The sequence below is a fragment of the Eurytemora carolleeae genome, unplaced genomic scaffold (assembly GCF_000591075.1).
Source record: "Eurytemora carolleeae unplaced genomic scaffold, Eaff_2.0 scaffold505, whole genome shotgun sequence".
Classification (NCBI taxonomy): Eukaryota; Metazoa; Arthropoda; class Copepoda; order Calanoida; family Temoridae; genus Eurytemora; species Eurytemora carolleeae.
Window position 1 is genome coordinate 119,353 of NW_019396425.1, and position 16,750 is coordinate 136,102.

Here is a 16,750-nt window from a genome sequence, read left to right on the forward strand (position 1 = left end):
GACGGTCGGAATTTTTAATCAAGCATCTTACAGTACCAACATAATATCAAAAGAAACAAAAGAAATGTTTTTGTCAATTAAGAAATTTAGAATTTTTATCAATAAAAATATTTTTTACTTTTCTCCCACAATAATGTATTTTTATTTTTGTCTGAATAAAAATCGCGAAACCTCGAATTCCTCCAAAATATAAAGCCTGGGACAACAGCACGTTCATGCAGCATGATTAGTGTCGTCAGATTGTTAACTGCGTGCATAGCTAGCAGTCGATTCTGTTGCCAAGTTTTCTCTGGATTATGATGAATGATAGAAAGGCGATTAATTGTAATTGTGATACTACAAGTCAAAGAGTGATTTTAAACAAATTATTTAATAATTGGACCGATTTGAAGCAGCTATACAAACATCATCATATGGACGGTATCTGATCTTTGTTCTTCTGTGACCTTTCAGCTAAATCACCAGTGAACTATTTCAGGATATTGTTTGTTGTTAATCTAGTGTTTTCTAGTTGCCATTTACTTTTTAAATAAGTTTTATATTTGTTATTTGCGAATCTTGTATAATGCCGAAGAAATCTAAAAACACGAGAGCCAAAGGAGGAAAGGGTAGGATTGAGGGCGGCAGCGGTTCTGACGATGACTCAGTCTTCAACGATAATGCCTCCGTCGTCTCGATGGTTGGGTCTGAGACCTCGACCATCCAGGACGACAACCAAGTCGACGAGAGCAGTTCAGAGGAGACTTTCGAGAATAAGTTGAAGGATGCAATTGAGCTCGCGTCAGAGAAATCAGCGACCACGCGAACCAAGGGCCTTGAAGCTCTCTGTCAGGGTCTGATAAAGAGGTAGGTCTTTGAGTTTAGCTATGTTTAAGTAAGTCTGAACCATGGGTATATCATAGTCAAGGTTTGATGTAATTTTTTCGCTGGGGTGTTATGCAGTACGTTATGCATTGGACCCTGGAACTCACAATTTGTCTGGTTTTCGTAAATGTAAAGGAGTATAGAAAAACATTGTAAGTCTTTAAAACTTGATAAGATTTTGCCTCCTTTGTAGTATAAAAATTGTTGGAGATACAACCTTGTTGATATTTAATATTTTGAATTTTAAACAAATTTCTTAATATCTTGGTCAATTCTTAAGGTACAAAAACGGCAGACCACATTTTAAAATTCTGAAAACAAAGCGCTGCTTCTGAAGAAAATGCTATGATAACAAGATTTTAGCTACAGTATCTCATTTCTGCTTACTCCAGGGCCCACTATCTACCTAAGTTCTTCTCTAATTTAGACCCTGAACTTCACTTCAAACTTTTTTAAACTACAAATTATTTTCATTGAATGAACAATAGCCAGAATAAAAATTTGTTTTAATAAAACCTAAAATTTGCTATGCAGAGGTTTTAGAAAATTCCTAAAAATATTTAGAGTCCACTCAGATATAACAGCTGCGTAGCGCATCGACAAAGTTACATGTACACTAGCCCAGAATAGTATAGATCGGTAGATAGAAGCATACATATAAGCGGGCCGTGGTCTGAACTAATGAAAAGTTATGAATAGTTGTGGTACGTTTTCCTAGTTGAACCACTTCTCAAGTACATGCTTGTTATCTAATCCGTTTTTACATCGGTGAACTACTTATCGTATTCATGAAGTTAGATCTCCGATCTATTTAATTTAGATATGCTCCCGACTTTATCGAGGGAAGGAAGGCGACAATCTGCGACCTTGTTGAGAGAAGCATGAAGAAGGGGAAGGGATCAGAGGTTCAAGCTGCCGCTAAACTAGCAATTCTCCTTGGAGTTCAACTCTTTGATTGTGAAGAGGTATTTTTAAAGATAAATCTTCTCCCGCCTTAAACTTATAAAACATACTTCTGTCAATATTGATTATAGAATGGGGGTGTGTGGTGGTGGCATTCTAATCATTGTTTAAATCAGTGCTCAGGATTCATTTACTTTTTTGATGCGGATCCGCACTTGATAAATATGTATCCGGATTCAGGTCATAAGATTTAGTTAAGATTTGCTGGTTTTTTAACGAAGAATTTGTTGAATTTTTCTTTCTCTTACCCTTTTGCAATAACTTTTAAACCATTCACAGATAAGGACATTTCTCAGAAGTTTTCAGAAGCTAAGATCTAGTTTTGAGAGGAAACATTTTTTTGAGGTTGGATGATACTTTGCATGCGTATCCAGCAGATCCAGATCCTAAGCACTAGTTAGAATTTAAAAAAATCTTGAACTGTCTCCTTTTTTCGTTCTTTGGATTAAACCACTGTATTTAAAGATTTTCACATTTTGTAGTGTGTCTTCGCGACAGAAGGGTTGGGTGCGGGGGGGGGTCGCAAATGGATTGGAAGAAGCTGTGCTTTTACGTCATAATAAAATGTAATTTCTCGATAGTTTTATTTTTCCTTTGAGCATAAGTAAGATTTAATTGTCAATGTATCTAGGTTTACAAGGAGCTAAGACCTACCCTGCTGATATTTAATTGTCCATGTATCTAGGCTTACAAGGAGCTAAGACCTACCCTGCTGAGATTTAATTGTCCATGTATCTAGTGCCCGGTTTCTTTGTCCGGTTCTAGCTATGATTTAGCTGCGACTTCCTAGCTTAGCTATGCTTTTGTATTCGTTAGTCCAAAATCAGAGCAAGATCGAAGCTTAGGTTAGATCTGAAGTCGGAGCCAAATCATAGCTAAATATCAGCTGATGGAAATCACACCTGAGGTTGGATTTAGCTTCGACTTCACAGCTAAATCAAGTGTCGCAACGCCCTAAGCTTAAATTTTACCGCTCTAACTCACTTATGCTTTTCTGTAGCCCTTTACATGTACATTTTAGCACTGTAAAGCACTTGTTGTTAGATGTGGTTTTTTAGAAGTTATTGGCAAAATTCTCAACGATTTTTGCTTGAGAGCGTGAGACCATTAAATCGCAGTGTGCTGAGATTTAATTGTCCATGTATATAGGTCTACAAGGAGCTAAGACCTACCCTGCTGCAGATTGTTTCAGATAAAACTGAGTCTCCCAACTCAAGAGCAACAGGTTTCAAAAATGATTTTATATTAAAAGCAATAATGGACCATAAGGTCACTCATTTGTTGAAGTTTAAAAGTTTCGTCTTTTTGTTTCATAAATTTTACAGTTTTGAGAAGCAAGGTTAAAACTTAATTTACATAGATTACCAAATTATTGGGCATCACTCACTACAAGAAAGTAGAGATTTAACTCCGAACCTGTGAGATCTCATCAGAATTGGAATTTATCTCCTTATAGAAAATGAGTTCGTACATTTATTATGAGATACTGATGCATTAAAAAATTGTGTAAACTGAGCTGAAAACTTTAGAATGGGATATCTTAAATTCCGATCGGTTAACTAATCTGGAGTTTAAATTCATGTGGAGAACAAGCAATATTTAAACTGGATATTAATTATTCGACGGGATATCTGAATATTTCATTCTAAAGTTTTCAGCTCTGTTAATTTAGAAGTTTCTAAAGAAGTTAACAATTTGTTTTATAAGAAAAGTTCTTGAATTTTATTATTGAACTACTTGTAGTTGCCTCCGCCCTGGCCGGACTCTGTTTCCTGGGAGGCGGAGAGTTGGCGGAGGTTGTGAGTGTAATGAAGGTCTTGGAAGGAATCTATACTTTGTCGGCAGCTAAGAAGTAAGTTCTTTTTACTAAATGTAATTTTTGGATTTTATAATTTTTGTTTGTAATGTTAATGAATGAAATTTAGTAAATTCGAATCGCTATCTTATGTCTCGCTATTTTTCGTATACCACTGGAAATAAGTTAGTTTTAAGATTTTTTTGTCTTTTAAAGTAGATCTTTTATGAACGGATGATCATTTTTTCAGTTGATCATATGAAAGAAGTACAAAATAATTAAATAACACACACTCACATTTAGAAGCATTTATTGAAAATGTTGGAAAATTATAGGAAGTGGATCTTTAAATTTATTCAGGGACGGAAGTGCATCTACTGTAAGTCCGGAAACAGTAGTTCTCCATACTTCCTGTTTATCTGGTTGGGCTCTACTCTCTACTCTACTAACCCCAGGACAGATATATGAGAAAATAAACAGGTAAAAATTATCTGCCCACTGTAAGTTGTTAAGAATGTCATTTGCAAACTCCGATAGTTTTTTGAAATCATAGACTCATTACTGGCTTTTTAATCATTTACATCTTCGTATTACAGTTTCCGAAGAAGATAATGATGCTTGTTATCTTTATTTGTTTAATGTTCAGTCGTGTAAGTGTACTGCAGAGTATGTTTACATCTGTGGATGTAGATTTGAGAATAACAGCTGGTGAGACTATGGTACTGCTTCTAGAGAGTGTTTATGATCATGATGAGGTAAAAAATAAAATATATTTCTCTCTTTCTTAATTGCTTTGTTTTGATTACATAAAAACGACGGAGCCGATCGGGCAATTAATTTTTGTTCATTCTAATATGACAGATAAAAGTCTTAATTTTTTTTTCTCAATGTTTTCGATTTTTGCGTTACACCTTGTAAACCTAGTCTTAAATTTGATAAATCCTCAATTTTTAAACTAACAACTCCTTTTTTTAAAGTTGAAATTATAAATCCTTTATTTTTATGCTCACAAATCCAATTTTTTAATTTGATAAATCCGAAGTTTTTAAAGTTGGTATTCGGACTTAGCGAGGTTACCTATTTAAGAACATTTAAAAAATCGTTGATTTTAGAAAATCCCTTTCTGGTTTAACAAACCTAAATAAAATATCTTTTCATGAATTTTTCTTTCAACAGTCGTTCGCTTATAAAATATTTGTTTTTAACCTCAAAAAAAATTTGATAAGAAAATTCCGCATTCTTCAGGATTTTGAGCCTGAGAACTTTGATGAACTGATCTCCAGCTTGAAACAGTTGGCCACAGACAGCAGCAAGTCCAGGAGCAAGAAGGATAGGAAGGAGCAGAGGTAATTTGGTTGAAGAGTTGAACTAATTTGTAGGGTTAGATTGGTTTATATAAAAACCTAGCTTGGGAACCCAGCAGAGGTAATTTGGTTAAAGAGTTGAACTTATTTGTAGGGTTAGATTGGTTTATATAAAAACCTAGCTTGGGAACCCAGCGTTGCCTAGGGTAGTCATAGTTAGTCCCACCGTTTACCCGCGCGTTGACGTAAGTTATGCTTTTAGCTATTTCTCCCATTATAACTAAAATCTCATAACTAAGAAAAGTCCCGTGGCTCTCCCGAGTTCCCCATAAGTCAAGGTAAATCGGTCCAGGGGTTCCTGATTATGATCGGACAAACCAACAAACAGACAAACAGAGATAATAACTTTACATACAAAGATACTCGCATTCTCCCCACCAGCCCCATTCTTCGGAATGGCCCTTTTTTCTCTTGAAAAATTTCTTATATTGAAAGTTGTCTCATTGTTTATATAAGTTATCAATAATGATTCTACATCAAAATATTTTCAAATTCTGTCAGTTCATATGTTTATTTGAAGTTTTGCTGTTGAATTAAATTTCATTCAAAAGTTTCAAACTTAGTTCGGGTTGTAAGAAATCAATTTTGTTTTTAACAGATTTATTTTAATTATGTAAATAAAAATATTTTAAAGATAGATCTTTCTACCCAATATTTGATTTTTGAAAACAAAACAATCTTTTTTGGTTAAAGCAGTGCTTAGGATCCGTAACTGGATCCGCAACATTGTGGCTTTCTGGATCCGGATCCGGATCAAAGGGGAAAAATATGAACTAAAAACTGCAAACCAATTTTTTTGCTCTCAAAATCTAAATCTGAACTAACTAAAAAAAACTAGAGAATTTTACAAATATTCTTATCTCTTGAACAATAATGAACTATAAGAAGAAAACTAATTATTCTGTTATAAAATTATAAAAACTATAAAACGCAGGAAATCTTAAAGAAATGTTCATGACCTGGATACGGATTTAGCTTTTCAAAATCAAAGGGATCCTCAGTACTCGGCGAAAGCCTTCAGTTACGATTGCCAAGTGCCTAGAATGTTTACCAAAATGTTAAATGTAAAGTTTTTTATTCAATTTTATATTTGTATTTGTATAGATCAAGTTTCCGTGATGTGCTACGAGGTGTAGAGGAGGGAGAAGGCCCAAATGAGAATATCAAGTTTGGAAAGGAAACTCTAAAAATAGATTCATGGTTCACTAAAATACAGTACGATTGGTTTTGTAAGGTGAATACGTTTTTTATTTAAAATTTGGATACTAGAAAAATAAATTCATATAAGAGAAAGGTTTATCATCGAAATTAATGTTGCTTCAGAAGACCAAACCTTAAAAGGACAAATAAGAAAATATTTTGAAATGAAAAAATTCTGATTTTTTCTTGCTATTGTGGGCGGTAGAAATACACTAGTCGTTTTTAGAAGCCATCGGCCGCCGGTTGCCACTTTTCAGAAGAAAAGGAAGATATCCATTTTTGTGTCTTTTTTAACAAGATTTAAGTTAAAATCATTTTTTATATTTAAATGGGTAGGAAAAAGGGCTTATTCGACAACTCCAATTTTTGGAAAGGCTTTGTTTAGTCCTAAAAAATGGGATATGCATGTTGAGATAACGGATCCCAAAGAAAATTTGGAATCGGAGGTCGTTTACCTCCATTTTTACCTTCATAAACGCAGAAAAGTTGTGAAAAAAGCACAATTTTTACTCATACCCAACTATCTTAGCGTGGTTCAGACAATTTAGTTTTAACATTTTGAACAATCAAATGAGTCATGCACAGATATCCAAGTTAAGATCTGAGAAGAATGTGTATACTGATTATGTCATGTAAATATAAAATCATAAGTTTTTCTTTTTTATTAGAATCTATGATAAGTGTTCAAATGGACACCCCAATCCTAATCTCTTGTTCCTTAATCCTTCCCTAATATTTATCTAATTGTTAAGATGATGGGAGCAGGAATGAATTATCATCTGAGCGTTAACAGTATGCTTAGAGAAATATTTGAGCTCGGAGCTCCGCTCAATATACTAGATGCAGACGGCTCAAATAAACTCACTAAGACACAACGGGTAAGAATTCATGTATTTTTATTGAACTAATTACAAACTAGATCTTCAAAAATCATTTCCCCACCAGCTGCACCGGGGGGGGTAATTGTTTTAAAACATACACTACTACTTTAAGAGCAATTTAACGTGTATTTTCAGAATGCCGCCAACCAACAAGCTTTCAAGATGAGAACGCAGGTGCGCAGCAAGAACAGGGACAAGAGATCCGCAGTCTTCTAAACATTAAAGATGCAACATCTTAACAATTATATTCAAACTTTTCATAAATATTTCCCCTCTAAATGTATTAAAAGTGTCAAGAAATTATAATGATGAATCTAGAACTATGATTAATGTAATTTTTTCAAGGAAAATAGTTTTTTTTAGGTTTTAATCATATAGATTTTCTATTTTTAAAGCATAAACTTTCATAGGTAAAATTGTTGCTCCTAAAAGTGATATTTTTTATTTCGGTTACAGCTCATATGAATTAAATGCCACTAGAAAAAATAATTTCATTTTAAACATTTTAATCAAGTTTCCTCCTAAATATAAGATCGATGTAGGTTCACTTTTTTAACATTTCTACATGTAAAATACAATCTGTTAAAGAAATAGACTAAGTTTTAACCAGTGCTTAGGCCTTGGATGGCACAAATTCAACCAAAATTATACAAAATCCTTTCCCAGAAAGTACGTTTAAAACAAGATTTTTGGAACAATTTCATGAAGATTTAATTTATCAGTCAATGCGCCACACATTTTTGCCAAAAATAGATCAGGATTGATCTTTTTACAGGACTGATCTGGATCAGTAGTTTGCAAGACCGATCCAGATTCATTGTTTGATGGATCAATTGTTTCAGAGGACAGATCATTGTTTGATGGATCAATTGTTTAATGGATCAATTGATTCAGAGGACAGATCATTGTTTGATGGATCAATTTCAGAGGACAGATCATTGTTTGATGGATCAATTGTTTCAGAGGACAGATCATTGTTTGATGGATCAATTGTTTGATGAATCAATTGTTTCAGAGGACAGAAAGGGTCCTTTCCTTCTCAGGACTGATCCATAACCATTGTTTCATAGTATGAATCCATATCCATTCCTTTACCGGACGAATCCGGATCCATTGTTTTAAGAGGACGTATATGGATCCTTTCCTTCACAGGACTGATCCAGATCCATCGTTTTATGGATCAATTGTTCCAAAGGTCAAAAAGGATCCATCCTTCCTTTCCTAGGACTGATTGTTTCAGAGGACGTATTCGGAATCTTCCGTTCACAGGATGGATTGTTTTTTAAAGACGGATCCGGATCAGTTCCTTAACATAAAGGATCTGGATTGTTTCACTTGACGGATCCGGATCAATTCCTTAACATAAAGGATCTGGATTGTTTCACTTGACGGATCCGGATCAATTCCTTAACATAAAGGATCTGGATTGTTTCACTTGACGGATCAAACTGTAATTGATCCTAAGCATTGTTTTTACTTCTCAACATGTTTTCTTATATTCATACTATATCGTTTAATGTTACGGATATATAATACATTACGTTTGATATAATTTAGTGAAATTCGGTTTAATCATGATATTATACTGTTAAACGCAGGGCATCAGTTAAAAATCTATTAAATCGTTGTGCAAAATGAATAAATTACGTTTGCAAATATTCTAATAGAAGTAGTTGATATTTAAGGTTAAGTGAAATTGAAAATAGTGTATTTGATTATTTTAAGCTGAGTTTTTTTTTAGCTAAAATTTGTAGTAATACAATATCTGTGAGGTTTTTGTGTTTGAAAAAAAAACATTGTTAACCATATGAGTTAGCCCTACGCCAGCTGTTTGTTTTTGTTTTATTTGAGGGTTAGGTTATAGGTAAATAAATTTCTGGGCAGTGCTGCGGGTAGGACAGGCTAGGGGGCCAAGCGCCGCGGTTAGGGGGCTGGGCGCAGCGGCCACAAGTCCTAGAAGCAGTGAAACCACGTGCTACTAGCGTAGGTCAGAGGTGGAGTAAAGCGGATTTGCGTAGGTCGAAAGATACACCATCGAGTTAGCCATATAAATCGTGATATATATTAGAAATAAAATTAAACTGAGTGTGGGAGGTCAGAAAGAACAATGACCCAAGAAATAGATTACTGAAACAAGAATATAAGGAAAAGAAGAAAGCAGGATTTAAGTGGGATCGGAACACATAGAACACAAACGCTTGTTTTTTTTATCCCTATATCTGTACAACCCGATGTCGTTGATTTTTGATAATCCAAACTGAGAATTCTATTGGATCAAATAGTCTTGAAATATCAAACGTTTACTTAAAATGAGATTGAAAAGAGACTGTCGAGACTGCTAGGCATAAATCAGAATTAAATAAAAATTTATAAGCTCGTTAGAAATTTTTTCACAATTTTTTCTTATTAAAAAATAATACATTTTTAAATATTTTAATCATGATTCAAAACAAAACATTTAGCCAAGCTGTTAAGATCCAAACCGCTACTTTTGAATTTTTTGCCCTACTTCCTATTGATGCAATAGGTTCTGTTGAATTAAAGGGAAGTTATGGCATGGTAGGCTTGAAAGGACGATAGGTTGGATAGAATGAGCGGTAAAGGAAGAGGTTGGATGTTTAGAAGGCTAGAGGTAAAGGATGGAGTAGGATAGCTTATTGAAGAGAAGGTAGGAGGAATTATATGAGAAGTTTAAATTCAGAGATGGATAGGTTGAGTGAAATTGGAGATGAAATTGAGTAAGGGAGAAGAAAGAATTGTGTAGGATAAGTTGAGTGAAATTGGAGATGAAACTGAGTAAGGGAGAAGGTAGAATTGTGTAGGATAATTTGAGTGGAATTGTAATTGAATCTGAGTAGGGGAGAAGGTAGAATTGTGTAGGATAAGTTGAGTGGAATGAGAGATGAATCTGAGTAGGGGAGAAGGTAGAATTGTGTAGGATAAGTTGAGTGGAATAGGAGAGGAAATCTGTGAATGGGAGGAGGTAGAATTGTGTAGGATAAGTTGAGTGGAACAGAAGATGAATCTGAGAAGGGAGAAGGTAGAATTGTGTAGGATAAGTTTAGTGGAATAGGAGATGAATCTGTGAAGGGGAGAAGGTAGAATTGTGTAGGATAAGTCGAGTGGAATTGGAGATGAATCTGAGTAGGGGGTAGCAGGGAGAAGGTGGAATTGTGTAGGATAAGTTAAGTGGAATTGGAGATGAATCTGAGTAAGGGTAGTATGGGAGAAGGTAGAATTGTGTAGTTTAAGTTGATTGGAGTAGCTGATGAATCTGAGTAAGGATAGGGGAGAAGGTAGAATTGCGAAGGATAAGATAAGTGGAATTGTAGAGGAATCTGAGTAAGGGTAGTAGGGGAGAAGGTAGAATTGTGTAGGATAAGTTGAGTGGGATTTAAGATGAATCTGAGTAAGGGAAGTAGGGGAGAAGGTAGAATTGTGTAAGAAGGAACTTGGTAATGTAGAGTATAAGTGAGAAGAAAGAATAAGCTGTGAAAGGGTAGATCGGCTATAACGTAGGGAGAGGGGGAGGATATAATTGCTGAGTATAGGATTAAAATGAAGAAAAATTAGGACGGATTAGGTGATTAGGAAGAACGGAGAAGGAAGTAGTCTGAAAGGCAACGGCAGAAAGTTAAATAGGACGAAGGAGAAAAGCAAATGGACGGATAAGAAGTCTAGGGTTATTCCCCCTTCTCGTACTACTATTGCTAGTGGAGTAGTAGTATCGATCACGGAACCTTGTCCATACCAAACCAAATAATTAATGAGTATTGAGTAGAGTTGATATGTGAAGTTAAACCTTCCCGCCGGCGGCCAATCTTCCATTGATTCGTCCACACCGCTTATTTTAAGGCAAGCGACGGCAAATCAAATTATAAAAGTTTGGAAGTTTTTAGACCAATGTTTACCCCTGGATAATTATGTAACTACTAGAACATGACCTAGTTTTAAATAGGAGAACATGCACTAATGTTTTTTCCAGAACCCTTGTTTTAAGCAAAACTAAGTTGATAATAGAGAATTGAAAAAAGAAATATTTTTAAACATTTTTGTTTCAGATTATTAACAATTATCATGGAGACTGATAGTGGGAGGGGGGAGTCGGAAAACCAGGATTTAATCTTGGACCAAAATAGAGACAGTGAACTTAACAACCCGGATACTGAACCAACCAAGATGGGTGAGAACGATGATAATTTTAAAACTCCTGATCTCGAGGCGAAAGGAGTAGAGTTTTCCGATCCTAAAATTAGTATTAAGGAGAAAATGATGAAGGATTTTGCTCTGGTTTCGGAGGACTCGTCAGAGATATCAGAATCAGAAGGAAAACAATCGTTAAATAAAAAAATCGATTATTTGTACCTTTTTGGAACCCCCCCTCGTCCTGTCATATTTGTAAATGGAGCTCATTTGTAACACATGTTCAAATTTGGACATATGGCTGTAGCACCCGGACCCCTAGCCTATCCTGGCCACGGCGCTTGGTCCCATAGCCTGTCCCTGGCCGCAGCGCTCGGCCAGAAAATTATCTTCACATAACCTAACCCTGAAAAAATACAATTTAAATATTGTTAATTCTTTTTGAAAAATATTAGTTGTGTGATAATTGATTGGAGAGGAAAGGGTGGGCCTGAAAGAGTTAAAAGGACGAGAAGGACATACCCGAAAAATCACCGTTATTTACGTCTTGAGGTTTAGAGGACAGTTAATCCTCCAATACGGTTGGTTTACAAAAAAAAAAACACTCTAATTAAAGTTTTCTGAAAGACCTATAAATGCGTTTAGCTCAAATGTTTGAGTTTACAAAGTAAAACTTTAATCAATATTTAAATTGTAAGAGAGCATCAGCGTATGGGGGGCATTTTTTCAAAGTTGGTAATGCCCGATTCACAACGGTACCCTTAAAAGCTTCGTTTATAATTTTGATAACTGATCATATCCAATTCAATATCTAACACATTTAAGACTAGATTAAGGTCTCGAGGGTACCGTTGTGAATCCTTGATGTCCCTCTTTCTTCGAATTGTCACTTGAAATCACACTTTCCTTCAATAATCTGATCTTTTTTCCTTTTCATGTTTTTATTTAACAATTGTTTAATATAGATGATTCTGTGAAAGAGTCTCCTACTAAAGAATCTGAGAAGGAAAAAAGTGCGGACGATTCGGAGATGGTAAGAAGCCAGGATGAGTCAGAATTAGAAAAAAATCACGATGAACCAGAGATGGAAGCTATTATTTCTAATCAATCCGAGTCGAACCCAAATTCTGAGTCTCCAGAACGTCTAAACTCACAAGAGTCGGAAGAAGACATCTCATCTTCATTTTCCGATGATAAATTGGCTTCTAGTGACTTGGCGGAGACTCAAGGCAGTCATAAAAAATCTCCGGAAAAACCCTCGAGTCCAGAAAATTCTGGCCTTGAAGAAACACATAGTTCAGAAAATCTCCCTGCCCCTGTTCTTCAAGAGAAAGATGTTTCTAGTAAGAACCCGTCGGAGAATGTTTCCGTTTTAAATACCTCAGCAGATTTGGAATTAGAAAAGAATGAAGAACCTGCTCTGAAAGGAAATCAAGTAAAATTTAATGAACCTACCTCGGAAACCGATGAATTAATGGAAATAGATGAACCTATAACAAAAGAGCGTGAAAGTTATGCTAAAGAAAAAAATCTTGGAAAAGTCGAGAAAAAATCCTCCAAATCAACGAAACGAGAGAAACCGGAGCCAATCAAACCTAAGAAATCTTCGAAAAAGAAGGAAGAGTTCATCTTATCCCCTAATTTGTTTATGAAGAAGCGAGATAAAAAGGAGAAAGAAAAAGATCCTGAAGCTGAGGAAGAACACGAAGAAGATGTAAGTCTTGAAGAGGAAAGAAAGGATGTGAAAAAGGTTGAAAAACTCCGAATCTCTGGTTTAAACTCACCTGGACCTGTCAAACTACGAATAAAGATTGGGAAGGATAGAACCGGTGAGGTTATTGAACCCGATCTTCCCATAGAGGATGAACAGGGTTTCCATGGTTTTCCAGATTCAGAAATCCCTGATTTTGTATACAACAATTACGAAGATGTTGATTTAAAATCTGCATTCCGATTCAAACCAACTATATTTGTCTCCATCAGCAGTAAAAAACAAGGACCTGCCGCTAAGAAACCATTGCCAGGACTACAAGCAATTCAGCCGGGGAGTGTATCCACCCCAAAAACTTCTAAAGTTCGGTTTGAGGATGAAATCAGTTCCTCTAATGTTTCCACCCCTATCTCAAGTGTAAATACCTCCTTGAGTACTCCTCAGACCTCTGCCAAGAAGAAGTCCGGAGTTGCTAAATATTTTGATCCTCTGTTTGATGGTTGGGTAAGAGAGGTAGTTTACAGAACTAACCATCTTGAAACAAATAGTAAAAGTCGGGCCGACGTCTTCTACCACTCTCCGACAATTCCTGGACAGCAAAAGTTCAAGTTTAGGTCAGCTAACGAGCTTGAGGGTCATCTTATTACCACAGGATCAATGTATCCTTTAACATTTTTCACTTTTAAAAAGGAACCTTTGGGAGCACCTGAAGGGTTGGAGATTGTCCGTTATGCCAACTCTAAGAATGAAACCGTATCCTCCCCCTCGCATCACGACTCCATTCAGTCTCTGGGTAAGAGAGTGAGCAAACCTCCGGATAAACTCATGGAAACTCCGGAACCTTCCGATACAACCAGAACCAGTAAACGAGTGAGTAAACCTCCGGAAAAACTTGATCCTGAACCTATTTCAAAACCTAAGAAGTCCGAAACTGAATCTCCCTCCGGCTCCAAACCGACCAAGAAACTGGAGTCCTTGTTAAAACCGAGTAAAGTTGACAACTCTGGGTTGTGGAAGGATCCTGAAAACATTGTCCAGAGTCCTAAGAAGACCGTATCTGCCGGGAAGGTTGGAGGACTTCTCAAGGTTAAAATGTTTAGTATGCTTAACGCGAAGAACGAAGTGAATACAGATGATAATATAGCGTGTGCTGAAGATGATGATATTGGGACGGATCCACTCTCTATCGTTGAAGAAACACCTACTCCTAGTACGATAACACTCACAAAGTTACCTAAAGGTATAATTTGACAAGCTTAAGACAACTTTAATAATTCTATGGGGAATCCATGTTTTTGTTTCTTTAAACTGTTTTTTTTAGGGGAACACTAATTTTGGTAAATATTTACCTAAAACTTAAAAATATTTTAATTTTTAGTAATGCCGACTGCACCAGTTCGAAATCAGCCCCGACCTTACTCTCACGTCCCCATAATGCCTGCCCCAACCCCAACCCTCTCCATCACCCCCATCAGTATGAGCAACCTCTACCCGAACCTTCAAGCAGTCCCTTCCGATCCTAGTTTTAATGTTACTCCTACCCGTCCTACAGTTCCTAAAGTCTTCCGTCCCACCAAGAAAACGATGCTGCCTTGTTCAATTCACTGTCCTGGAGTTTCTGAATTTCCTTCCCTCTCCTGTACATCCTGTCACTGCCTGTTCCATCCTAAATGTGTTGGTCTACCCCCGACCTTCTGCAACAATCAGGCACAATTTGATTTCTTTTGTAATGATTGTCAACCTGAAGCTCCGAATATATCATCCCCTCCTGTTTCCCACCCAACCCCTACTTCAACACCAGTTCGGAGCCTTCAGGCCAGACCTGTTAATCAACTTAAACCTACGTCTCCGCCTTTCAAAACTCGACCCTCCCAATCTGAAAACATTACTATAAAGAAAAAAGCTAAAATATCTCATCCTCGTCCTATTGAGTGTCAGACAATGGTGAATATCGGAGGGAAAAAATTCCTTGTTATTCCTCGAACTAATCTTGAATTGGATTCTCCTCCTCCCTCCCCTCCTCATCAACCCTCAGATAAAACAGAAAGTTCTCGCAAGTCTGATAAACTCCCCGTTCTTCTTGAACCTGTGGATCATGAAGGAGGAAATGCGCCAAGATTTGAACTGGAACAGAGCACTGACGGTCGGTTGATTCTAAAACCTGTCGGAATTGTGGATACTCAGAAAATATTCGGAGTGAAAAGTCTGAAAAGATCCGGAGATTCTATAGGATCAGGTTCAGCTAAACGATTTAAACCTCTGGACTTTCATAATACTCTCTCTAACGGATACTTTGCTCTACTCCATGTTTTTAAATATCTCAAGGTTGAAGAGAGACTAACTGCTGCTAGGGTTTGTAAACTTTGGAATGAGTTGGTGTTCCATAAATCCTTGTGGTCCACTATCTCCCTCAAGAATATCAAGGTGTTTAACTGGGCTCAGCTCGGGAACTTCATCACTAAGATCAGCTGCAGATCCTTGGACATGCGGAAGATGGTGTTCGTCAAGGATCGTGACTCAACCTGGGCGGAGATAGTTACAGTTTCAACAAAATTCTATACACTCCGTCATCTTCAGCTGCCAAGGATTCCCGGCTCCGTTCTTGTTGAGCTCATCTCAAACTGTCCTCAACTTGAGGAACTCAATTCTCCTCTTACAGTTTCCCCCGTAGAACTTCAGGTTATGGAGAAGGTTCCCAATTTGAAAGAACTCCGTGTCAAGACGGGAACAGGGAGTTTAAAACTTGAGAATGGTTTGAGCGCTCTGGGTAATCTCTCACAGAACCTTACACACCTCTCTTTACTCACGCTAAGTGGACTAGTCGACTGTGATTACGATACGATCGGAACCTTGACGAACCTGGAACAGATTGAACTAGGAGATTGTTCTGAAGCACCTGTTACAATATTCAAAACTCTTTCGGATCTTCTGAAACTCCAGCGAATTCGTCTAGAGAAAGGTTCCGTCGGCGATAATATTTCCAAACTTCAGAAAGGTGATAATCTCCGACAGTTGGAGCTTATTGATTTTCATATCTGTCCTGGGTTCAAGACAGGACTTAAGGGTTTGGACAATATCCGTAAGTTTCTCATTATCCCGACCTACAAAGATGAAGTCGCGCGGAGTAACACGGAGATAATTGATGGAGTTACAAAGGAGTTGAAACATTTGGAGGCGTTCTATCTTGGTGTTACCAACGAGTGGTTGGAAGCAATGGTTATGGCGATGGGAGAAAATCAGGTATCATTTATGCTACAGTCGTCGTCGTTTATATCAATACACTGAAAACAGCTTTCTATTTAAATTTTCTACAGGAGATACACATAAACATGTAAACAAAGAGAAGATGTCAATTAACAGCTTTTCATAGTCACTCGATATTACGTTGACATTCTTTTTGAAAAAAATCCTTAAAAAATTAAAATTAATTTTTCCTCAGATGAAGAAAGCTCCTGGAGAACGTGAATGTTTCCCTATTGAGAAGGGGAGTAAGATTGAATACATCTCCCTGCCCGGCCTCTACAGGAGGATATGCAGAGAGATGCCTAACTCCAAGGTTAAGGTGTTGAAGATGTCCGCTGGAGCAACCTGTAAACAGTTCATCAGAAGTTTGGATAAATAGTCCAGCACGAATTTGTACAAATATTTAAGTATTCGGATTCAATCTTAGAGCATTGCTAGTTCCGTCATCAAGATATGACCATTGACCAAATAATTTTCAAATAAATAAATAACCCTTAAACAATTAAATTGTAATATTTTGGATAAGATGTGATTTTTGTCATATTTGTCTCTTTTTTACTTCGTTTTTCAATCTTCTGGTTTCAGA

The 16,750-nt window shown here is 36.6% G+C and overlaps 2 protein-coding genes across 2 annotated transcripts; both read left to right on the forward strand.

Moving 5' to 3' along the window:
• The first annotated feature begins 220 nt into the window (after positions 1 to 220).
• LOC111703055 (interferon-related developmental regulator 1) lies at positions 221 to 8,619 on the forward strand. Its single transcript, XM_023474908.1, has 10 exons — positions 221 to 846; positions 1,685 to 1,829; positions 2,977 to 3,052; positions 3,571 to 3,679; positions 3,983 to 4,102; positions 4,269 to 4,377; positions 4,868 to 4,968; positions 6,091 to 6,220; positions 6,939 to 7,064; positions 7,203 to 8,619. Exons 1-10 carry the CDS (start codon positions 566 to 568, stop codon positions 7,281 to 7,283), a joined length of 1,278 nt encoding a protein of 425 aa, XP_023330676.1. The 5' UTR covers positions 221 to 565; the 3' UTR covers positions 7,284 to 8,619.
• A 2,225-nt stretch (positions 8,620 to 10,844) lies between these two features.
• LOC111703053 (uncharacterized) lies at positions 10,845 to 16,750 on the forward strand. Its single transcript, XM_023474906.1, has 5 exons — positions 10,845 to 10,922; positions 11,129 to 11,394; positions 12,176 to 14,161; positions 14,300 to 16,161; positions 16,361 to 16,750. The coding sequence occupies exons 2-5, from the start codon at positions 11,145 to 11,147 to the stop codon at positions 16,541 to 16,543; spliced, it is 4,281 nt and encodes a 1,426-aa protein (XP_023330674.1). The 5' UTR covers positions 10,845 to 10,922; positions 11,129 to 11,144; the 3' UTR covers positions 16,544 to 16,750.

Excerpts from the sequence above, each read along its gene's own strand:
- LOC111703055 (XM_023474908.1), top strand. The coding sequence starts at position 566 with ATGCCGAAGAAATCTAAAAACACGAGAGCCAAAGGAGGAAAGGGTAGG. Across the intron at positions 4,378-4,867 it reads GTGTTTATGATCATGATGAG|GATTTTGAGCCTGAGAACTT; the intron begins GTAAAAAATAAA and ends CGCATTCTTCAG. Across the intron at positions 4,969-6,090 it reads AAGGATAGGAAGGAGCAGAG|ATCAAGTTTCCGTGATGTGC; the intron begins GTAATTTGGTTG and ends GTATTTGTATAG.
- LOC111703053 (XM_023474906.1), top strand. The coding sequence starts at position 11,145 with ATGGAGACTGATAGTGGGAGGGGGGAGTCGGAAAACCAGGATTTAATC. Across the intron at positions 14,162-14,299 it reads ACTCACAAAGTTACCTAAAG|TAATGCCGACTGCACCAGTT; the intron begins GTATAATTTGAC and ends TTTAATTTTTAG. Across the intron at positions 16,162-16,360 it reads TGGCGATGGGAGAAAATCAG|ATGAAGAAAGCTCCTGGAGA; the intron begins GTATCATTTATG and ends ATTTTTCCTCAG.